Source organism: Diadema antillarum, unplaced genomic scaffold, assembly GCF_040938485.1.
Source record: "Diadema antillarum isolate AM-2024a unplaced genomic scaffold, OU_Dant_1.0 seq00000688_RagTag, whole genome shotgun sequence".
Classification (NCBI taxonomy): Eukaryota; Metazoa; Echinodermata; class Echinoidea; order Diadematoida; family Diadematidae; genus Diadema; species Diadema antillarum.
Window position 1 is genome coordinate 693790 of NW_027271593.1, and position 23661 is coordinate 717450.

Consider the following 23661-nt stretch of genomic DNA (forward strand, 5'->3'; position numbering starts at 1 on the left):
ATATATGATTCGTGCATACATGCCTACAATTTATGAGAGTCTCTGTATAATAATAATAATAATAATAATAATAATAATAATAATTATTATTATTATTATTATGTTATCATTATGAGTAGCGTGATAGCGCATAGGCCTACATCACGCTGCATGTGGAAACATACGTTTGATGTACATAAGACAGCCGAGTATCATATTTTTATTTTTATTTCATGCAACAGTACATTTGTATCTAAAACTGAAATTACATTTTGTGCGTCGTTGTCCATATCTCCACCGGGAAGATTAACAAATTGTAAGCATTTTATGTATTTATTGAAATATTGAATCTAACAAACCATGATAATACACTTTCATACTGTTTTGCACATAGGAATTATACAGACCAAGTTACAGTACTTATCACTAACACAGTACCGTTCGTAAAAGGACAAAGTATACATTCCCAATATGATAGATATTTTTGACAAAAAAATGTTTTTCTCTTCAAGATTTGAATAAAGTGTTAGATGTGATAATATGCATTGAGTGAAGAGGGAAATTGGAAAGTACTTGAATGATGTGAACTATGTTATTGATGAACTTAAGGTCGATTTTAGGAGTAATGGCAATTGCTAGTACATATATAAAGTTATAGATAGAGTTATGTCAGATTGTAGATGACGTTTTTTGTTTCGTTCTTTTTTTCATGAGACTAATACACGCGCAGATATAACGATTCACGGTTTTGTTATCAGACTATCGGCATCAAAAAGAAAAGGAAGTCATTGCCTCTTTCATAATGTATTCACATTTGAAATTAAGACTATTAAACAAACAAACAGACAAACAAACACAATAATGATATCCACTCGTCACATAAAAACTTCGCTCTGCCCATTCAAAACATGCACGTCATTAAAATCACTCCATATCTTAGTCACTTACAGAAGCAACTCTAAAAGCTATTAAGCCACCTGAAAAGAATTATTCAAAACCTTACGCTAATTAATGTTTTCATAGACGAAATTCAGGTCCACTCATACACCATGCACATAATACAGTAATCATGGATCCCTGTACACCAAAAACATGTGAAGGCGTTTCATTCTTTGGTTTTATTTGTTAATTTTGTAGTTCCCGTCACTCAGTATAATAACATAATAATGCAGAGAAGGTTGCCTTCGCGGAATACTAACACCGCGAAGGAACTTACACTCAACTAATGGCGCAATAATTTGCGTAATGCCATAGACCAAGGAGGTTTTATACATGGAGTTTCAACTGGCTGTAATTATTCAAGCAGTTGTCAGATTTCTATTGATGTACAAAAGAATTCCACAGGTGCACTTGTGCATTTGATGATCGATGTAAAACAGTTCCAAGCCGCCATCTTGCTGAGCACTCTGAAGATTCATTTTGAACGTTATCATAATGTTGGCCATATTTTGCTGTAAAGCATGTAAAACAAAAGTCAATTCCGTTCAGAAATTTGCGCAAAAGTGTAAATTAGAGCTGTATTATGTGAAAATGTTTAAAACTGTACCGTCCTGGAAAGCTGGTTTTATCACTTTTCGACTTAATTTCCCCAAATGAAACTAACATGTAATAACCTTCAAGTACATGTATAATTCTTCATTGATAGATATATCAGATTGGTGCCCGCGTATGCCCAGTCCAGTAATTTTCATTTTCATTTCAGCATGTTTTCCTCAATTTCTGTTCGCGCATCCTCGTGTCTGTACCACCTAGCTTTTATAAGAAGGGAGAGCGAAAAGTAATTACCATCACAAAGACATATCTTCCTTTGAAAGTGTCTGGTGATTATGCAATGAGACACACGAGTCAATTGTCTTCATATCGGCGCGGCACAGATCCTGTGTGGCACATGCTTCAAATGTTTTTGAGCGGCGGCTTCGAACATAGATCAAAGGGAATAACTGTTGTTACTCCATCTCTTCAACCTCCTTGCATAGACATACTCATACTCTGTTACAGTTTCCCCTTGTGTGACCATGCATTTCAGTCTTATAATAAAACGGTATGAGAAATAAAATATGTGCACAGTGTATATTTTTTCTGTCTTGATGTGTATATGTAGGATGTGTGTATTAAAGTTTGTTTGTTTGTGTGTGTGTGTGTGTGTGTGTGTGTGTGTGTATGTGGAGGGAGGGAGAGACAGGAATAGTGTAGGGGCGAAGTGGGATGTCGTACATAATGAATACATTGACTATGATATTTTCATGGAATTTCATTTATCTGATTTCGCTTTCATGTCTATACGCGGTTTGATAAAGTGAGTCAAATCAGCAAATAAAATCAGTTTGATCTAAATCAAATAACTAAACAAAAATGTCGAAAACTCTTACATTAACACATTATGAACCATCTTTCAACGAGAGACATTGTTTATTTCAACAGAGAAGATTTAATCAAGATGTGCATACAATATGGTTACTCGTAAGGATTTAATATCATCGTTTCCTCTGACATATATAAGTGGTATAAAGTTTTACTGTTTTCAATTAGTTGAACATTCAGAAAAACTCAACAAAGGACACAGTTCTGAAACATAACAGTTTCATGTATTAAGGGCATGACTTCTATTTTCCGATTTCATTTAGATAACAAAGCAAGTGTAAATACGCATTCATAAAAGATGATAACAAGAAGAGAAAAAAAAATGAAAGATGAATAAAGAAACGGTGAGATGGTGAAATCTTCATTCTATCTGATATACATGTAAAGTGGTGTGACTCATATAATTGTTTAATCAGAGCGTGTTAATCATTATTTAAACTTCCAGACAATTCTTACCTGATTTCATCATTTTACTTTGATCTTTTATCGCGTCTTATTTCACCACTGTTACTACGTCCACCTGTCAAGTCAACTTGAACACAATGTGGCTGTAAGTATTGCAATAATCGTATAGTCGAGGTTCCGTGACCTAAAGATACGCGTTTCCAGAGGGGCAAAAACAGATTACAGGGGAGCGTTTCATGAAGCGTTTTGTCAGATATTTTGTCTGACAAACTGTTAAAAGCTACGGAAATCCTTGCATCTGATTGGCTAAGAGCAAATTTGTCCGACAAGTTGTCAGACAAAATGCTTCATGAAATGCCCCCAGGTGTATCAAGCGTATAGCTCTTGCGCGCTGTACGCGTATACCTGGGGCCCGTTTCATAAAACTTGTTATCAGTGACAACTGCCACATTTCTATGACAAATTTGCTCTCAGCCAGTCAGATGCAAGGATTTCGGTAGCTTGTCACATCTATGACAACTTGTCACTGACAAGTTTTATGAAATGGGGCCCTCTACACTGTAAAGCTGTCTGCGCGCTCGATAAGGGATGTAACGCTTACGGGCTTGCCGCGCATACGCTGTTCTTGCCCCTCAACAAATTGAACCATGGCTTGATGACGTCATTGGAACCTCATCCATATGATTCTTAATGAAATAAGTGTTTGAATCCTTTATCAATCACACTCCATCAACCAAACGACACACACAACCAACACATATACATATGCATTCACAGTAACACAAGCACAACCCTTGATTTGAGGTAACAATTTCAATATCAACGATACATAATTATTCAAAACAGTATTGTACAGTGAATACCCGTTATAACGAAGTCCTCGGGACTGGCAGTTTTCTTTCGTTTATCGAAATTTCATTATAACCGAACAAATACACAATAAGTTGAAAAAAAAACATGGATCAAATAATGTTACGGACGGAATTTTTACTTCGCTGTAACCGGAATTTCGTTATAACCGTGTTCGTTTTAACGGGAGTGCATTGTAATTACGACCAATTGTGACCCTGCACCTCAAAACAAACAAAAAGTCGCCAGACATTAATTTTTAGTTAAGACCATATTCTGAAAGAGCAGACTTTAAGCTTTAAAACGATGTATAACTCGAATCAAATGGACTCTCCTAACCTATCTAAATATTGGAAAGAAAACACAAACTCAGGAAAAGTGTGAACTGAGAAAAGAGGCTCTGAAGTACAGTGTCTATTCAAGCGCTTAATCTTTACCAAACCGTGCTGGCTGTGCGATGAATGGGACAAAAAACAGGAAGTAAACAACCAGAGTAACAACATGAAAGGATTATTAGATTAAACTGAAATTAAGCATGCCTCATTAACACATTCTGTCCATAATTAATGCCAATTTTCAAAGCAGTAGCACTATTCTTTCAAAAGTTATTAGAGTTGAAAGTGAAGAGTGTGGATAAGGTTTTTCAGAAATGAAAAAGGGATTCTAAAGACACACCTAATCACACTATTCTACCAAAAATGTTCGAGATAAACTGCTAAAAAAAAACACACACTTTCCTGCCCGTTTTATGATACCAAATTTTAGCATAATGTAGAAGAAGACCCGCTCTTTCAGAAAATATGAAAAAGTCAAGTTCGGCTAGGTTGACCCATTTCACTTATTTTCAGTCCTTACGCAAAATCAGTGTGTGCGACTTTATGTTCGTTTTGAGGTGCACGGTCACAATTATGTCATGGTGTGTTTTGACATGACTGAAGTTGGTTTATTTTGCACAGCTGCTGTTTAATTATTGCAAGTATATATTTGTTTTTACAATCATCCTTTCATCCTTTTTGGCTTTGTTTAGACATCTTTTTTATTATGTCTTATACATTATATCATCAAGATACCATTAATGAGACTCATGAGGGTACGTTAAAGAAATGTCATATGTAACCTGGACCATGACGACTTGTAACAGTTACAGGTGCTTGCTTCACGTGATTAGCAAGAAGAATTTGATTGGCTGCAATTCTGCCTGTCGTGACGGCCCGTTCCATTAAAGCGGAGGGAAATGGTGTATGCAGCCAATCTCCCGCCAAACCCACATTATCAGCCCCGCATTCTGTTGGAAATGTCGAGGTAGGTCGCATTTGCTCCAATCCCGACGAGAATGATGCAAAGTTATCACCTGAGTGAATAAAATAATCCAACACTTTAAAGTTCCTCTCAAAAATTTCTGGCAGGAGCTCTTTAACAGTTGGAGAGATAACACTCCACACTTCGCTATCTCGTACTTCGCCATACCTCCAGGCGTAGAGATGGAACTCGACAACGGACCCCCCAGTGCGCTCGCTCCACTCACGTGACTGCTTTTCAATCAGGTGACGCTGTACAGCCAGGGTGATCGGACTGAAGTCGGGTGTTTGTAGGATCTTCGGCTGTTCGGGATCTAGCAGCTGGTCGAACCAGAGCGTGATCACCTTGTAATGAGGAGCGAGTGGCATTTGGCTCAGTCTGCTGTTCATACACGCCACCACTGCGCTCTTCGGATATTCTCGGTTTGTTTCGGCAAGGATCGACTGCATTGCCTTCAGGTCCGTCGACAACACCACATGATCATAGACCTGCCCGGGATTCGAAGAAATACCCACTATGCGCCCACTTGAGTCCAATATTAGCTTCTCAACTCCGGAGTTTGTCTCAATTCTGCAATTTCAAGGAGAGAGTCTGTATTTCTTTATTCCTGTACATGTCAAGCAAAGGACAAAATCAAGTACCCATATCTACAACCTCATAGACAATTTGCAAAGAATCATCAAGAGATACTTGACGTCAACAATTGCACATACCACGATGTTTGCATTCTTTGATGATTTATAAGATTTACAAATAATGTCAAGCCGGATGAATATTCTTATTCATGTGTTCATGCCGATGGAACTTCTAAAATGAAAAATAAATCAAATAGGAGTTTTATGACAATCGGGAGTAGAGTTTAAAGGGTGTGTACAGTTCTGGTCGAGGTGAAGATTTAGCTTTTAACGTTTTATGAGATATTCAGAAACCACTCTATGAGATGTCAAAGAGCATGCAGTTCTAAGGGGTATCAAAAGTTTATTCGATGAAAATCGGTTTTGAAATGGCTAAGATATCCAAAAACAAGGTGAAACAAAGAGATACTAATAAAGTTGGGGCATGTCGCCTTTTATTATTAGCACTTTTTTGGATATCTCAGCCATTTGAAAACCAATTTTCATCGAATAAACATTGAATCCTTCTTAAAATTACATGCTCTTTCATATTTCATTAGAGGCTTTTCATTATCTCACTTAGGAATGTTCAAAACATGAATCCCTACCTCAACCAGTACTGTACAATCCCTTTAAAGCTTGTCAATATTTGATAAATTTTTCATGGTTAATGGAAGAGTAATATAAGACACAATCAGAGCTCATTGATATCTAAAGTGTGGATGACATCATCCGACACATTTTTTTTAAACCTGTATACAGTTCTTCACACATACATACACACACACACGCACACACACACACAAACGCACACGTATTTATACTGATTTGTCAAATTGTTACACACAATATACATAATTCGCAATGTTGTGTCAATTTATTGCAGTTTTGTAGCATTCAACGGTACATACTGAATGTACAGAGAGATGCCTTCAAAGAGAACGCTGTGTGACTTCACACAATAAACCATTTTCATTGAAGTGATTTGAAGTTCAAATTAAGTGAATTCTAAGTTAAATATTAAGTTTAAAATCTTCCAGGAAATACGCATACACACAACACACAAAATCGCTTACTTTTCTGATCTAAGCTGGGTGTTGTATAGTTGTGTAGATATTATGAGGAAGAGATAGGCAAGTGAACGTCTTTGTTAATCCAACAAAAAACACCTCACAACCTACCGAGCCCCCAAGGATTGTAATCTCTCGGTCCAAGGGTCAAAGACAGCTGTCTGATGGTCACGTGTTGCAATTTCCCGGATGTCCGCCTATGTTAGAACGACAGGCAAGGAGGATCATGAAAGTCGATCATGTAAGTCTGGATGAATCTTGCAGTAAAGAAACGACGATTGAGATGACGCACCATTCTAACTTTTGCATGCGAAAGGGACTGGACAATCTCGCCTTTGACAAAATATACTTGCGATTACCAATATGTAATTGGTTTTCCTCGCAACAAGTGTCATTAAATTCTTTCAATTTATATTTCCCTTTGACACCCAGACAAACTAAAATTTTGAAAAGTGATCTTGGTAACTGACACTAACCAAATCTATTAAAAAATGCAAGTGTATTGATCTATTACAGTTTAAAGATTGAACATTATTTTCAAGGCTTGGCAATCACTGGAAGCCAATCCAACAGCAATTATTTATTATTTCGCTAAATTTAACGACTTCAGTATATCACCAGCAAAGACAAAGCAAAAAAAGAAATACATAAACGAATAAATATAAAAATGCAAACGACCCCGGCATTACCCAACTTTGACAAAATTGTTCTAATGTGATGAAATGGCATCATATTGTCGCTTGACATCTATGGGAACACAAATAATATCACAGTTGGAGTATGTGAAGCTTATTGCTAAGGTTGGTGCATTCGTGACATAAACTCAAGCGTTCTGGCACACATAATGCTCATTATGGTGTTAATGACATGACAGAAATTGAGGACAACATCCCCCGATACAGGTAAGAATGTAAGAATATAAAACAATTGAAATACTGTCAATCTGCAATGTATTACTCAATGAATACATCCGTCCAACATATTAACTGCAAATACACTGAAAGTGGGGAACGGATTTGTCGTCTGAAGTTAATATTAGTGTAGTGGCACGGCTGCAAACCAGAGTAATTTCCATCAAAATGAAATTTAAAACTAGCGATAAAATTGATCATCAAAAAAAGTCGCTGGTAGACTAGCCAGAGGTTTTGCGTTTATGTTTATACAGTGTATCTGTAACAGAGATCACAAATGTCATCGATATTTGTTTTGATTTGTTTGTTGTTTACCTTGTTGTCACCAGTGAAGTAGAAGTGGGAGTACATCATCATTTCTGCTGCGTTGATGACAGTCCTCTCATTAAACGTGACGGAGAGGGCGGGCCGCAGCACAGTGTCAGCAAACCATACTGGTACTCTGGCTTCCTCCGCCCACTCGTCTGAAAGAATCACGTGACAAAAATATCAATGGACCAAATCTGAAATCTATTCAGATCTTATGCATGCATTGTTCTCAAAAGTTGCCCGTAACAATCAAAAAGCTTGCCCGAGGATTGTCCAACCTATAAACAGCTTGGTGAATTCCTGTCTATGGAAGATAATAGTACAGAGCAGGTGAACGAATACTTCGTTGCAACCAAATATGAAAAAAAAAACCATCCATAAATTGTAATAAACTTCTGAAACGGTCTATCCGATATTCATTTTCCATGCATCTGGTGAATATTTCTTCTTCTCTTTTTGAGAGAGAGAGTAGCAAACTAGCACATATAATTTCTATTCTTAAACTTGAACGAAAAAAAAAGTGTCCTTAAGTAAGACTAACTGTGATATGTATTTGCCCATGACATATCTCACCCGGTTACTAAAAGGGGATCATGATAATAATATGGCCAAAAGACTTTACTCTGTGACTATCAGGATCCCATAGCAAATGTTCACGTCATGTCAGACTATAACACGAAATACATACCAAAGGTTAAGTTTCCATATCGATCATAGACAGTATCATGATTGTAGTATGCGAAGATTGTTGAAATTCGAACAATATCAAACGCCGCGTTGACTCTAAAATTGGAACTGAAGAGCAATGTGGCTGTAGATTGGAGATAAGAAAGATAAAGACAATATGAGTTTCATTCAGGTTATCTCTGTGCAACCTTTAAACACCTATTATGTTTCGGGAGATCGCGGCTGTATCAAACATGACCCGGTTTCATAAAACCCGTTTGAAAGATTGTAAAGTCTAGTCAATTACTGGAGGATAATAGCGTGTCAATTTTGAAGGAAATGAAAGGTCAATTACTGGAGGATAATAGCATGTCAATTTTGAAGGAAATGCGTTGTATTTTATGAGTCTACTGTATTCAAGTACACTGATTAGACTGAGTAACTGTTCATTTTGTGTGAAGAAAGAATTGGAGATTCAAATTGTATGGAAACCATATTAGACTAGACGTAGAACTGACACAATCATCAGCAATGTTGACGTAATTGTTATGTCAAATCTATAGCTAAAAGTGTTATAGTAGCTGAAAAAAATATATGAAGAGGTTTCATGCAGATTTTGCACACATCTAAAAACACAAAAGGAAATATGAGAATACCAACCATAGATAAAAATAAGTGAGGCAACAAAGAATTGTAAAATGCGGCTTTCACTAAACCAAAAAGAGACTTAATTTGATGGACAGCAATTGGAGTCACTTTGTCAGAAAACACAGAAAAAAACCCATTCAAATGTGTTATCTGTGAAGAAGGATCACAAATATTAATTAGCAGTAATTCTCGACGTCTATAAATTGATAAGCAGGTTCAATTAGTAAGAATGATAAACGACAAAGTTTTTATCCTTATTTTTTCTTCATCTGGCTGATAAAAGAAAGATGAAATAAAATCAATGACAACAAAACCCTGTAAGCTCGCTGATATCGAACGACTAATCCTAAGGAGGTGAATTTCGCCTTCCCGATATTTCATAAATGCATGAGCTTGGTGTCTAATTTTCAGTAAGTTGAATACAACAAAGGTACCACTCATCACGAGGTGAAAATCGTTATAACGGAGTTTGCCTGTATGTAGGGCTCTATTGACAAAATCTTTTCAAAATGAATGTTTTGAGATCTTTCAAACTTTGACCAGCATCCGAAGTAGTCTCAAAACATACCAATAAAGTGATCATACTCTACAAAAATTCACTTACCTATAACGTTGAAAGGGTAGATGCCTTTGCTTTCCATCACTTCCGGTTCATACTCCCTGAACCGGAAGTGATTAGCCCTCCATCGCTCGAAATCATTGTTGATACCCAGACGACGACGGATATCCTTAAAATTGTGGTAATTGTAAAACCATGCTGAAGGAAGAAGGAAATGAGAGAAAAATGCCAATGAAATTATTACAACTTATCATGAACCCCAGTATCTCAGGACCTTCACCTGTGACATTTGAGTATATGAATATAAGAACGACCCAAGTCCAATTTTTGGCCAAATTCAGTTTTACATGGGAAATTGTAGCTTATGCATGGACTCATCTTGTGTATAAATGATAAAGCCTAATTACCCCCGGAAGTGCCTGAAATAAATGAGTTAAATCTTATATGAATGTAAGAATGAAGGACTTGGGTCATTCTTACATTCATATTATAGCGCCCTCTCTCGTCCTTCTCTCATCTCTATAGCAGAATATCATGTATATGAATCAAAGAACGACCCAAGTCCATATGAATCAAAGAACGACCCAAGTCCATCACACAAAATGGCCTCTCCACAATTAATGTTAATGTTAATTGTCATGATAATATATGTTCTAATTTGTATATACAATGTTGCCTTTCCATCACTGATAAATAGAATATTATTGGACAAACAAAAAAGATATGAAGTTTTTTTTAGTTTACTCGAAATGGTCTTCCATGGACTTGGGTCGTTCTTATATTCATATACTCATTTGTATGCGCAATGGTGTATGCAAGTTGTTCTCTGTCTCAATTCCTCATATCATATATTTCATATTGTTGGTAACTTCTATCATTTGGTATTCAGAAATCGCATGAGTTTTCTCTCTGCTCTTGTTGCATCCGCCGTTGTGGAATGAGCAAGTCTTACATTTTGTCCTTGCCAAGATTCTAGCATGTACACAGCATTATATAAATTTGTGCAAAATGGTAATTTTCTTTGAATACTCACTTTAAATCTTTTCAGTGATACTCCACCCGACTCAAATAACAAGAAATATTTTTGAAAATATTATCACAATTATCACATACAAATTCGTTTTTATTCATTTTCTTTGCTTTTCGACAGCTTCAATTTAAAACCTCTAAAGTTGATAAAAATGGATACATCGATGTCTGCATTTTAATTCTCCATAAGCCGGCTCTACATTCAAGTAAATAACAGAAAACGACAAAAACATTGTAATGAACATATTTGTTATAAATACCGTGAAAGCCATGATCAACCCTAAAAGTTTCGCCCAAAATCTCAACGTCAGTAGAGCTGAGTCGTCCCCCAACCACCGGGCGGGAATCCTTGACAGTGACGTTGAAGCCCCGCTCAGCAAGCTCCAGAGCTGCTGATAAGCCTGCGAGACCTCCACCTATTAGAACACAATTTGGACTCGTAAATTATGAAGTGTGCAGTTGCTCTTCCTACGAAACATTTTGAATATACTCGTTGATTATGCATACAGGCATATAAAGGTGCAAAATTAAATCAGTTCATCTGGACTTACTGTTTTAATTCCGAGAACGGTTTCACGCGGATCCTGGACGCTTCATCCGCTCGTCTGATTTGAATTAAAACGGTATAAGTCCAGATGAATCGATTTAAGTTTTTACCTCAACTGAATGTTACCTGGAAGAATCAGAACTTACACCAACAGAGACAATAAAATATTCATAATTCACAGAGCTTCTATCTTATCAGCTGCTGCGAGGTAAATATGGAAAGAAGTCATCTCAGATAAATTAAGCTTCACTGAACACTTCATAATTAGTAAATCATGGTACGATTACAAGTTACTTTTAGAAATATTTTCGACTAATATAAAGTTGAGTGTTGAGAGTATTTTATCCAGTGGAACACTGGATAAGACCCCCCCCCCCCCCCAAGAAAAAAAAAATAACATAGCTTACAGAATGAAACATTCAAATCTCACCTACATAATTCAAAAGAATGTAATATAAATCTTACCGACCACGGCGACACTACGCGAAACTCCTGGAGGAAGTACATCCGGGTCACCCGGGTTCGCGGGATAAATTACGTCCACGTCCTCTGGCCCAAGATATCGTATGAATACGATCGCCACTGCAATTGATTGAAAATTGAAAAAAAAAAAACAACACACATTGACATTTTGCAAATTATTTAAGGTACAGCTAGAGTTCACATCGGTGGTTGACTACAATCCTTTATTGTGTGTTCTATAAGAGGGCGATGGACACTCAAGATTGTTACTGCGTGCACAAAATGAGTACGAGGTTTCCCCCTTTGTTAATAAAAAAAGAATAAATAAGCAGAATGTATAGCGAGAATTGCGAGCTCCAATTATGTCATCAGTCATTCAATTTCCTTTTCATTGCTCGATTTTTTACTGGTCAACTTCCACAGATGTAATGTGTCTTAGTTATGTAACTCAATCTGTCTTCAATTTTGTGTGACCTACGACACTGTCTTCATGTTAATGGTTTCTCTTTGTCCAGATGAAATATATATGTAAGTCCAAAATATTTCCGTGAAACCATCACACTACAATATGGCGCATCATGAATAATGGATATATAAAACAAAACAAAACGAAACACTCGTACTGCTCAAAGGATGTAATGCATAAAATAACATAACCTTTAGCTATAAATATGATATAGGAAGATTTATATTCATACGAGTAATCCTTCTAAAATGCGCAGAGAAACGATATTAGAACAGTTGTAGGCTCCAGTTCCATGGAAAACAGTCGATATAATTTTAGAATTCCTCCATTAATCAATGACAAAGCACGTCCATGTACAAAACTATATCTACAAGTTTTATGATACACCCTAATGCTGGGGACTTTTAGTATCAAAAATCATATTTGATTTCACAGGTATAATTAACTATAATTATAATTATAATAGAATCAATCCTTGTCACAAACAATATTGGTGCTTCAACCATATCTTACGAGTAATTTATAGCTGTGAACTCATCCATGCCCATCGCTCAGCACGATGAATTTAGCCCCACGATCCCCCCCCCCCCCAACAAACTTAAATGTATAGTCCTTCGGAGTTGGATTAATAGCTGTCAGTCTCATTGCTTGCTTACAAGGTTTGCCTACAAACACTGTTTTATAAAATATATTTATATATTTGCCATAATCACCAGGGGCGGATCCAGAAATATTTTGTTTAGTAAATATGAACTTCTGTTAAAAACAAAACAAAAACAAATAAATAAATAAATAAAGAGGGAGCGTTCGCCCGATGCACCCCTCTGGATCCGCCACTGATCATTCTAATTCAATTCATCAAACAAACTCACATACACTCAATTTATGCCGCATCTATCACAACCCCCCCCCCCCCCCTCCGCCCCAAGCAGTACCGCAAACTCACGGAAACGAAATTCACTGATTCAAACCTTTGGAATAGGATAGCCTAGGCCGTATATATAATCAAATTACTATCTAAAAAAGCTATTGCACTGACCAATGAAAGGTTTTTCCACTTTGAAGACGAACATTCGACGGGTTTTTCATTTCATCAATGCTATCACTTAATATCAGAAGTTAACAAAAATGCGAATCCTCACCGCGGTTGTGTGTGTGTTTGTGTTGGGGGGGGGGGGGGTGGAAAAAGGCACAATTCAATGAACCTTGGCCTTTACAGTGAGCACTAGGTCTATATATACACTTCACATCCCTCCCCCTCCCTACCCGCCGAGCGACCCCGGGCCGAAGATAAAAAGAAAGACACATTCCTAAGCGGTACTCGAAAGACAACAAATTAGCAGATAAGCAAGGTTTGTTTAATAGGCTCACATGGAGAGTTTGGGTACTCAGACCAGAGATGACAAATTTATATCAGAATTCGTGATACAGAATGAAAAAAAGGGTCGCATCTTCTCTCTCATTTTGTGCCTTATTTCGGGTTGTATTAAACACAGTGTTGCCCCTACTACTGATCAACAAAACATTGTCCAAAAGTTTGAAGACTTTACAAAAAAGCACGCGAAGAGGGAACGAGTTTTCTTCTTTTCTTCTTCTTCTTGGGGGAGAAGGTCGCTTGTTGAGGGGACTGTCTTCTTCATGCGTGCATGTCTGATTTTGGGTGTGTCGTGACGAGTCATGAAGGCTAAAAGGCATGGCTAAAGGTGAAAGGTGAAAGAAAATCATCATCACCTTATGAATCCGGCCAGTGCACCACTGAACTCTATAGAGTATACAGTAGAGCTAGATAGAGTGCGGTGCACTGAAAGGACAAGGGCTCGAAAGGCTCATGTTATGGCGGTGGCATGGTTGAACCATGGCATAGAGCGTAGTACACGCTTGAACGAACCCCCCTGCGCCTGCATGCACATGCAGCATAATAGGCCCTGTAAACTGTGAGTTTTATTCATTTGTAAAAATACGTAGACGGGTGCAACGTACCAGTACATACTAACTAATGCTCAGTATTCCACGGCATTGTATTCAGCGCTTCTCGTCCTGCAATCATGTACATGTACCCTTAAAACTCGCTACTGCACGGAGGGGTGGAGCAGTATATCGAAGCATTACACCTTTCATAACACTAATTAACAGCACCAGATTCTATAACCCGTTACCTAGGCACGCTTATTTCAGTGACAGTTGTGGGCACAAAACATGGACGCACCGCTCTACGTTCCAGTAATTGTTGTACCTTGTCCACTTTGCGCCCCCCCCCCCCCCCTTCGAGATCTTTTCAGTTTACTGGAGTGAGCTACATGTACATGCACTGAAATAAGCAAATCGATAAAAACAATTACCTTCACCTCCCAGAGCAGAGGTGCCTATACTTAAACTGACGTGACTTCAGCTAATATATCACTTCAATATTCTGAAAACCAAATTATCTCCCACGATTTAGGCATACCAATATGCGTTCGGAAGTATTAAAAAGGGCACACTTACCGCAGAGGACGTAGCAAGCCTTCATGATTTTATCCCTGTCCATGACGACTTATGAAGTGCGTTCGATGTGTTTTCTTCTGATGATCCCAGTCCTCTCAGCTCTATACGTCCTGTTGGGATGGTTGGGGCCCGGGGTGAAGGACTATAGAATGTGGAATGTCGTCTGCTGTCTTGCAGCTGGCCGCGGTAAAATTCGTGCGTGTGTGTGTGTGAGTGTATGTGTACCACGTGTCTGCAGTCGCGAGTTTGAGCACCACGTGAGCTGCTTGGCATAGTGACGTCATATTTTCGATCAAAATTTTACGTCCCTTTCGTGGTACAGTATTATCAGGGAGGTGGCCCACCTCCGTGGTATTAAAGTCTGCTTGCTCCCACGAGAAGTTTTATCTCACCATGGATGGAGCTAAACCGAAAAGGAGAGGCACGGAGAGAATGATTTCAACTACACTGTACTTGATTTGAATGTATTCAAAAAAGATCAAACCTCGACTGAACCTGTATTATTTGACGAGCGGAAAAATCAGCCAATAGGTGATATGATGTCCAGTGCAACTGTGTATAATTGAAAGGGAAATCCAGTCCAAATATAAGTTGGTCTGATAAACATAGTACAATCTAACGAGTTCAACGGTAAAAATTTGACTGAAATCGGATGAAAAATAAGGAAGTTATCACATTTTGAAGTTTTACTAACTTCTGCAAACTGACAGTAACTTGTATAACAGTGGATATGACTATGCAAATGAGTGCATGAGCTAACCTGCATGTCATAACCTCACAATTTTCCATTGATCGTGTAAAAAAAAAAATTCTAAAATGAAATGTTTCTGTCATTGAAGTCTGAAACATGATGTTATTCCTGATTGAATAACATAGTAGTGATCAGTTAGATATTATGAGGATTTTAGGTCCGGGCATATTAGCTGCGATTGAATGAAAAATTATAGAAACTTCACAATTTTATGTACAAACTGGTATAGGTTTTGAGGGGATGACATGATCACTTTGTCATTAGCATATTCATATTGACTGTTTAAGAACTGTTTCCGCAAAAATAGCGAAACTTCAAAATGTCATAGTTATTATACTTCCTTATTTTTCATCCGATTTCGATCATAATTATACCGTTGAACTCGTAATATTTTACTTTTTCTTGTCAGACGAAACTTATATTTGGACTGGACTTCCCCTTTAAGCCATAAAACGGGGTACGTGGGACTCGGGGTTTGATAGTTGGTTTGATCAAGGAGGTATATACTAAAATAAGATATATTAGGGCCTACCTCTGGTTTGATTTATCATCGAAATACTACGCGATGGCGACGAAAATTTATGTATATTACACACTCACGCACACTCCGTGACACGGAAACAAAGTTTTCAAAAGATATTGGTGATTTAATGAACCTTTGCTATTCATAACACAAAGAATATAACAACCAGAGGACCAGTATTTAGACAATTACAAAGATCAATGATTATAAGCATACGGTAACAAGATATATGTTGATGGTTGAAGAACCAAAGAGTAGCATGAACATTTATTACAAGTTATTTCGCGAAATATGCTTATTAGAGCATGGTCCATAATCTATGCTGCTTCAGTTTTTCGGAGAGAGAGGATAGAGTAAGAGGAAATATGTGTCAAGATACATAACGCTGTAGATGGATAACTAGATTTCTATTCTCACGACTAAGAGCAGAATATAATCATCACGTACGAAACATGGACATTTCCGTTATTAAAAAAAAGTCAATTTCACGTCAGCGCTATCGTCAGAAAGACGTCTTACTTAGAAGTCAGAAGGGCGTCGTAATATGCCCTAGGCCTAAAATGACATGTATGAAAGAAAAAGGGCGTTACAGAACAACAAACTTGAGTTATATAGGGTCGAAAATATACTACTTTCACTGCTTAACAGTGCGTGGGTGAAACAAAAAGGTCACATAGAAATACTCGTTTAAATGTTATCACCTCCCCCCCCCCCCAAAAAAAAAAGAAAAAAAAAGAAGAAGAAATAACATGACGTTAATTTGAATGAATATGTTTGGAATCTGACTGCCCATACGCGAAATTGAATGACTGAAATACCCCTTTCGGCCAGTGCTGGCGAATTTGAACACTCTAAAAAAACCCGAGTTAGAACTTACTCGGAACTGGGTCCTTTGGGGTCACACACCATTCCGGGTCAGAAATGACTTGGAATTCGGTCATGAAGACCCCGAATGGGGTCACCCTGACCCAATTCATGACTCTGAATGGGTCATATCTGACCCCATTCCTTGTAATTTCTGACCCGGAATGGTGTGTGACCCCAACGGACCATGAATTCCGGGTCAGTTCTGACTCGGATGTTTTAAGAGTGAATGACTGAAGAGCAGGTGCTAATTTGAGTGCCCGTCTTACGAATTCGAAAGGCACAGGTGCAAATTTCATTGATCGAAATGCTGCATTTAACGACCAACTTGCAATTTTGAATGACAGAATGTGCAGAGACGAGTATTTTCGCTAAATTGAATGAACCTTTTATCAAATGGACTGACAAAGTGCGAAATTGGCCGGGAAAGCCTATAAACAAAGAAAACGGACGTCAATTTCATGTCTTAGACTCACAATGTCGTATTTTTGCCCAAATGGAAGACGTAAAAATAATTTTGACATCTGCCTGACGTCTAGGTGGTTGTACAAAGGTGTCCGAATGACGTTTGAATTACTACTTTATAAGAAAACGTCTTGTGAGAATAACGTCATGAGCATGTCGTTTCCACATCAATTTACGATCTTTATTTTGGTACAGAAAATAGCGTCTTAAATAGACGTCTTTTTAAGACGTCGTTTTGACGAAACAAACAAAAATGGACGTCACTTTGACGTTGTCTTTAAGCTGAGACAAATCAATTAATATATCATTACAAGATCTAATGAAGCTGTGGGCTTCTGCAGGTACAACCTGACGAATCTAATATTCATATACCCTACACCTAAAGTCATCAATCCCATACCTATATGCCTATACTACTTATTCATATATAGTTACAGGGCTATCACTGGCATAAAGCTGTAATGCTTCATATCAGGGTTGGTATTAAAACTAGGTCAGAATTTTGTAATCAGCCCAATTAGAATATGAGAATTGTTATGTCTTCATAACACAAGTTGGAAACAGTTTTAATGAGATAAGAATAAAATGTACACTTTTTGACACAGTCTAAGCTTAAACCCAGTATAAATACTATGATTATTAGTGTTTTTCCTTATTTCCACTAGTTTTTGCATCTTAGATTCAATTCTATGCATATTCATGATCGACATAAAAACCACATGTATGACGTCTTTATGACGTCTTTACGACCAGTATCAAGCATCAATCGGTGCAAAGCATAATCGGTGTACGAGGTTTCCGTTAAAGTGAGGCTTATGTAGCTATTAATCAAACGAGCATTTAATTTTTTCCTCACTGCATGTAATTTGAATTTCAATGGAACTGCAAAAAAAAAAAACTGTTGTAACTTGTTTGTGACTTCTCAATAATGGCCTGACTTGTGATACTGAAAGTAGAGTAAACTGCGATGAGACTTACATTTTATATGCCTGAAGAAATTTCATATTCAAACATCAGAATATTCTGAATCTCCACCGTTATACTATCATACATAATTATCAACACATACAAACAATGTTTTTATTCGAAAGCGTGAAAATGTCTTTTCATTAAAGGTCCAGTTCCACTTTAGGAGCAGTGATTTCAAAAATGTTCAAGATTTCATACTTGATGCATATGTGTAGATGTTTTGTATCACAAAACATCCTGCCATACAAAATTTTAACAATAAAGACTAAAATATAAGAAGATATTAGCATTTTTCTCAATAAACCATAACTGTAGACGGTTTAGTCTGTAAGCATTCTTATCATAACTATTGTTCACATTTTGTGTATTCAACAATAATTAACATCGATTATATGGATGCAAATTTTTACAGTGGTTGTTCCTAACCCTATCTAAAATTTTAAACCTATTTTAAAGCAGTAATGCTGGGGTTTTGTTTCATCTGCAAATGGTAAATTATGCCTTTTAGACATAGAGTATTCATGGCTTCGCCCAAACATATTAAATTCATTAATATCAAATGGATATTTGACAGGGAATGAGACTAAAGAGGGTACTGGAGGACAATAAACTTAGCGAGATGGAAAGAGTCGGGTATTAATACAAATAAGAGGAAACTTGGAAATTGACAGTTGGCACACATTCCTCGCCCGACAGAGGGCGCTGTGCAGCTCATGTCGCGTCACTTTTCTTCTTACTTGTTGTTGTTGTTGTTTTGTGTTTAGTGGCGTTTTCCATTCTCATTAGAATATTTACGCCAAACACTTATCTATAAATTTCTTTTCTTTTTATCATTTTTTTTTTCCAAAAAAAAAAAAACCAACTATTGTAATGAGTATCCTTGGTCAGCTGTCGGTACGTCTATTTGCCTGCTTAAAATATACCGGGTGTCCCAAAAAAAGCGGAACGGTGGATTTTCAGTACCTTGCGTTCTAAAAGTGATACATTTTTTGACATTATTAGAAAGAACATCTTCCGCAGAAGACCATGATACCAAAATCATTAAATTTGGTTCAGCACTTTTTATTCTACGCCAATTTTTGTAAATGCAGTCATTTTCATTTTTTTGCGACTTATGAGATAATAATTTAGGTGCGACACGCGTTCCATACGGTGAATTGTGTAAGCTCGTTGATCCATGTCAACAAAAGATAACGCTTTCATATTGGGAGCGCGCACACACACACACACACACACACGGGTTTCCCAATGTGAAAGCTGTATCTTTTGTTGACACGGATCACCGAGCTTACACAATATTCACCGTATGGATCGCGTAGTGCACTTTAATTATTATCTCATAAGTCGCAAAAATCCGGTGAAATTTGGCAATGACTGCATTTTCAGAAATTGGCGTAGAATAAAAAGTACTGAACCAAATTTGATGATTTTGGTATCATAGTCTTCTGCGGAAGATGTTCTTTCTAATGATGTCAAAAGATATATAACTTTTATACCGCAAGATACTGAAAATCCACCGTTCCCCTTTTTTTGGGACACCCGGTATATCTTCTGGCCAATCCGGCTCATTGTCTCGAGCAGACTTCTCAGCCGTTATCAACGGCCTAGGCCCCTCCGATATGCAGGCAGTAGAGTCCGATGCTTACCAGCACAGGAACCTCAATTGGTCCGATACAGAGCCAAACAAAACAAACAAGCAATATTAATGAAATACAAATATATCTAATAATCACACATACATTTTTTAGTAAAGTAAGCAATCTCTGGGCTGTGGTGCGCATGAATTGCCTCTTTAGGGTACCTCGAGGCAAGTTAGTGCAAACTATTATGTACACTCATAACATGCATGAAAGTTTATCTAAAATCGTTGTGATCTTTTAACATATAACACAAGAGCTCTTTGGTATACTGGGTTAGTTCAATTCAATTCAATTCAATTTATTCGGCACAAAATAAATCAAATGTACATTATGTACACAGTAAAAACAAAAACAATGTGTATAAACATACATGCACATATTTGGAAATTAATGCCGGGACCCCTTTGAAGCATCCGGTGCTTGTTGTTGGGGCCCAAAACAAAATTATACAAAATACAGTTGCTAAATAGCATATTGTGCAAAAATGAAAAAAAAAAATATATATATATACAAAAAAAATACTTATCAGCCCTATACTATGCACACACACACACACACACACACGCACCACATTCTTATCACTCGCACCCATGCAGCGCACACCCAACATACTCATTCAGTAGCAACGTCAGGATCAAAGAACTGAACAGTAGAAGAAATTTGGTAGCAAGCAGTCTACTCAGACATGGATAACAGTTTCTTAAAAGTATGTTGTTTGAATAATGTTCTGAAGCGAGAAAGTGTAGTGCTGGATTTGAGATCTGGACTGATTGAATTCCATTCATTTACACCTGTAAAACGAATTGAATGGGTTCTAACTGTTAAACGGGCTAATGGCATTCTCAGGCTATATCTTTCCCGAGTAGAGTAATCATGAAAACACAAATTAGATTTAAACATATCATGAAACAAAATTGGGAGAATACCTTTATGATGCTTAAACATAAACACTAATATATTAAATCGAACAAGTTCGAGTAGAATAATCATGAAAACACAAATTAGATTTAAACATATTGTTACGGTCAAGTTCACACAAATGAATGCAAGGCGGTCTCAGTGAATTGAAATGAACAAATCTTCCGGGTTTTTATTAGGAAATTATTTAACAATCAGTCTCCAACCGGAATCACAGAATTGTTGTTTAACACATTACAGTGAAATCAACCATAACAATGAAAGATAGACGGGATCGTTTCAACTAAGAAAACATAAGTTCAGATTGTATAATACCTGGCCAGGGTTTCACCCTAAGAGAGTCAACGTCGGGGCCCAACTCATCGGCGACGAGGCGGGGAGGCGACGTCAGACGCTATCACGTGGAGGACGCGTCAATACACGGGACGTCGTCGGGTCAGCGGGCGACGCTATCTCAGCACAGTTTGCAGCGCTGTGACTGTGCCAGACAGAAGGGCGTTGGCCGCTGGGTGCGCGTGGTCCCTCACAGCGTCTCGGCGCCCTGTATCGACCTCGGCGCGGCTCCCACTAGTCACCGTGCAGCAACCACAGGTGGGCGTTGGCTCAAAACCATCTGGTGGTTCACCTGGAAATCGACGAAAACTTAATGTCGCCGTCGTCGTCGAAAGAAAACGGGCTAGAGGCAAATAGACATATCCTGGTTTATCTCGCCTTTTAGCACCTAAAATTCACTTAGCAGAGCACGTTCCTTGGGGAAAGCAATTCCTCCCAAGATTGTAGACAAGAACGCCGAGAAAGTGATAACGGTCCTCTCTAACCGGAGTCCGATAGTCGACTGACACGACCAATGTATTTTCACATGAACATTATTACATACATGGAAAATTCCGTCAGGCACGCCCAGCTTAATATATTCATAACATTAAACTCAACCTGGGCGAAGTGTGTAAGGCTGCGGTTCAAAACGAATGACTCAAAAGGAGATTACGTAACTGGTGGTGTTAACAAACATTCGCGATCGTGCACGTGTGATCGCATACACATGATCATAAAACATGAAAACCACATTGTTAAGTGATTACATGGGCAAATTTGTAACAATATCATGAAACAAAATTGGGAGAATACCTTTATGATGCTTAAACATAAACACTAATATATTAGATCGAACAAGTTCATAAATGGGTAGAATTTTTAACTTGACAAAAATTGGTAAACTTGAACTGCGAGAATTGCTCTTAGAAATCAATCAGATCGCACGCTTTTGTAACATATATAATTTCTCAACATGAGTTTTATATGTCTTACCCCATATTTCATTACAATAATTAAAATGCGGTGATATTATTGCATTGTATATATAAAATAAAATTTTTCTAGGTACAAAACTTACCAATTTAGATAACTCTCCAACACATTTTGATATTCTCGAAGATATGTTTTCTATGTGGTGCTTCCACTCAAGAGATTCATGAATAGAAATACCAAGAAAATTTATGATTTGAGTTCTTTCAATAATTACATTTCCAATCTTAATCAAATCAGAATTTACAGAAATTTTCTTTCCCTTAGAATGAAATAAAACATATTTTGTTTTTGTAAAATTCAAAAATAACTTATTACATTTAAACCATTCATTCAACATTTGTAATTCATTATTCAGGGTAAATATAAGTGTGTTTACATTTCTGTGAGAATATGACACTACAGTGTCATCAGCAAAAAGAGAAAATTTCAATATTTCTGAACAATTTACAATATCATTAGCATATATCAAAAATAACAGTGGCCCCAGCACAGAGCCCTGAGGTACACCGATGTTTACCTCTCCTTGCATGGATTCGACACCATCAACCACCACATATTGCTTTCTATTTAACAAGTAATTAGAAAACCATTGTAGGGGTAAACCCCTTATTCCATATGAACAAAGCTTTGATAAAAGGATATGGTGGTTGATGGTGTCAAAAGCTTTTGAAAGATCCATGAACACTCCACAACAAATATTGCCTTTATCAATTTCTTGTAAAATATAATCAGTAAAATATATTAAATTCAATGATGTGGAATGATTTTTCCGAAAACCAAACTGTTCAGGAACTAAAATATTCTCCTTGGTAAGATAATCATAAAGCCTATCATACATAAGTCTTTCAAGTAGCTTAGCAAAGATAGAAAGGAGAGCAACGGGTCTATAATTTTCAATATTCTGCGGATTATCTTTTTTAAACAAAGGAACTATATTAGCAAGTTTGAATTCATTTGGCACAATACCAGTGCTCAATGACATGTTAAGAATATCACATAATGGATCAGCAATATACTGAATACAATCTTTAATGACTCGAGGAGATATATCATCTGGCCCACTGGCTTTTGATGTCTGAATTAAAAAAGGTATTTTTATAATTTCATAAGGAGATGATGGTTTTACAAAAAAAGATTTAGCGTTTTGACATGACATAAACTCTTGAAATGAATGATATGGGGTAGAAATCGACTTTGACAGTCTTTCGCCGATATTAATAAAATAAGAATTAAATTGATTTGCTATCTCCTGTTTTGAAGAAAACCTTGAATTTTCGAAGCACATACTTTTGGGCATAACATTGAGTTTTTTCCTACCTAAGATTTCATTAATTTGTCTCCATCCAAGGTTTCCTGCATTTGTTTTTCTTTTCACGAATAATCTTTAAAGGAAAACATTCACAATATATCATATCAAATTTTTCAATAAACTTACTATAACTATCATTTACATCTGAACACTCATTAACAAAACACCAATCAATACACTTTAATCTATTTTTAAACAACAACAAATTTTCTTCATTAATAATTCTTTTCTTCACACATTTTTTCTTTACTGATTT

The 23661-nt window shown here is 37.0% G+C and overlaps 1 protein-coding gene across 1 annotated transcript; it reads right to left on the minus strand.

Annotated features, from left to right (window-relative positions):
* Nucleotides 1-4700: 4700 nt before the first annotated feature.
* Nucleotides 4701-14701, minus strand: LOC139737273 (carotenoid phi-ring synthase-like). Its single transcript, XM_071647949.1, has 8 exons — nt 14659-14701; nt 11712-11828; nt 10960-11115; nt 9716-9868; nt 8486-8608; nt 7804-7952; nt 6689-6774; nt 4701-5463 (listed from the first exon to the last, which is right to left on the minus strand). Exons 1-8 carry the CDS (start codon nt 14699-14701, stop codon nt 4701-4703), a joined length of 1590 nt encoding a protein of 529 aa, XP_071504050.1.
* Nucleotides 14702-23661: the final 8960 nt, after the last annotated feature.

What these genes read in the sequence shown, in the direction of transcription:
- LOC139737273 (XM_071647949.1), bottom strand. Translation starts at nt 14,701, where the DNA reads ATGGACAGGGATAAAATCATGAAGGCTTGCTACGTCCTCTGCG. An exon ending in CTACCCTTTCAACGTTATAG is followed by an intron (nt 8,609 to 9,715) that starts GTAAGTGAATTT and finishes TCCAATCTACAG; the next exon opens with CCACATTGCTCTTCAGTTCC. An exon ending in ATATGGAAACTTAACCTTTG is followed by an intron (nt 7,953 to 8,485) that starts GTATGTATTTCG and finishes TGATTCTTTCAG; the next exon opens with ACGAGTGGGCGGAGGAAGCC.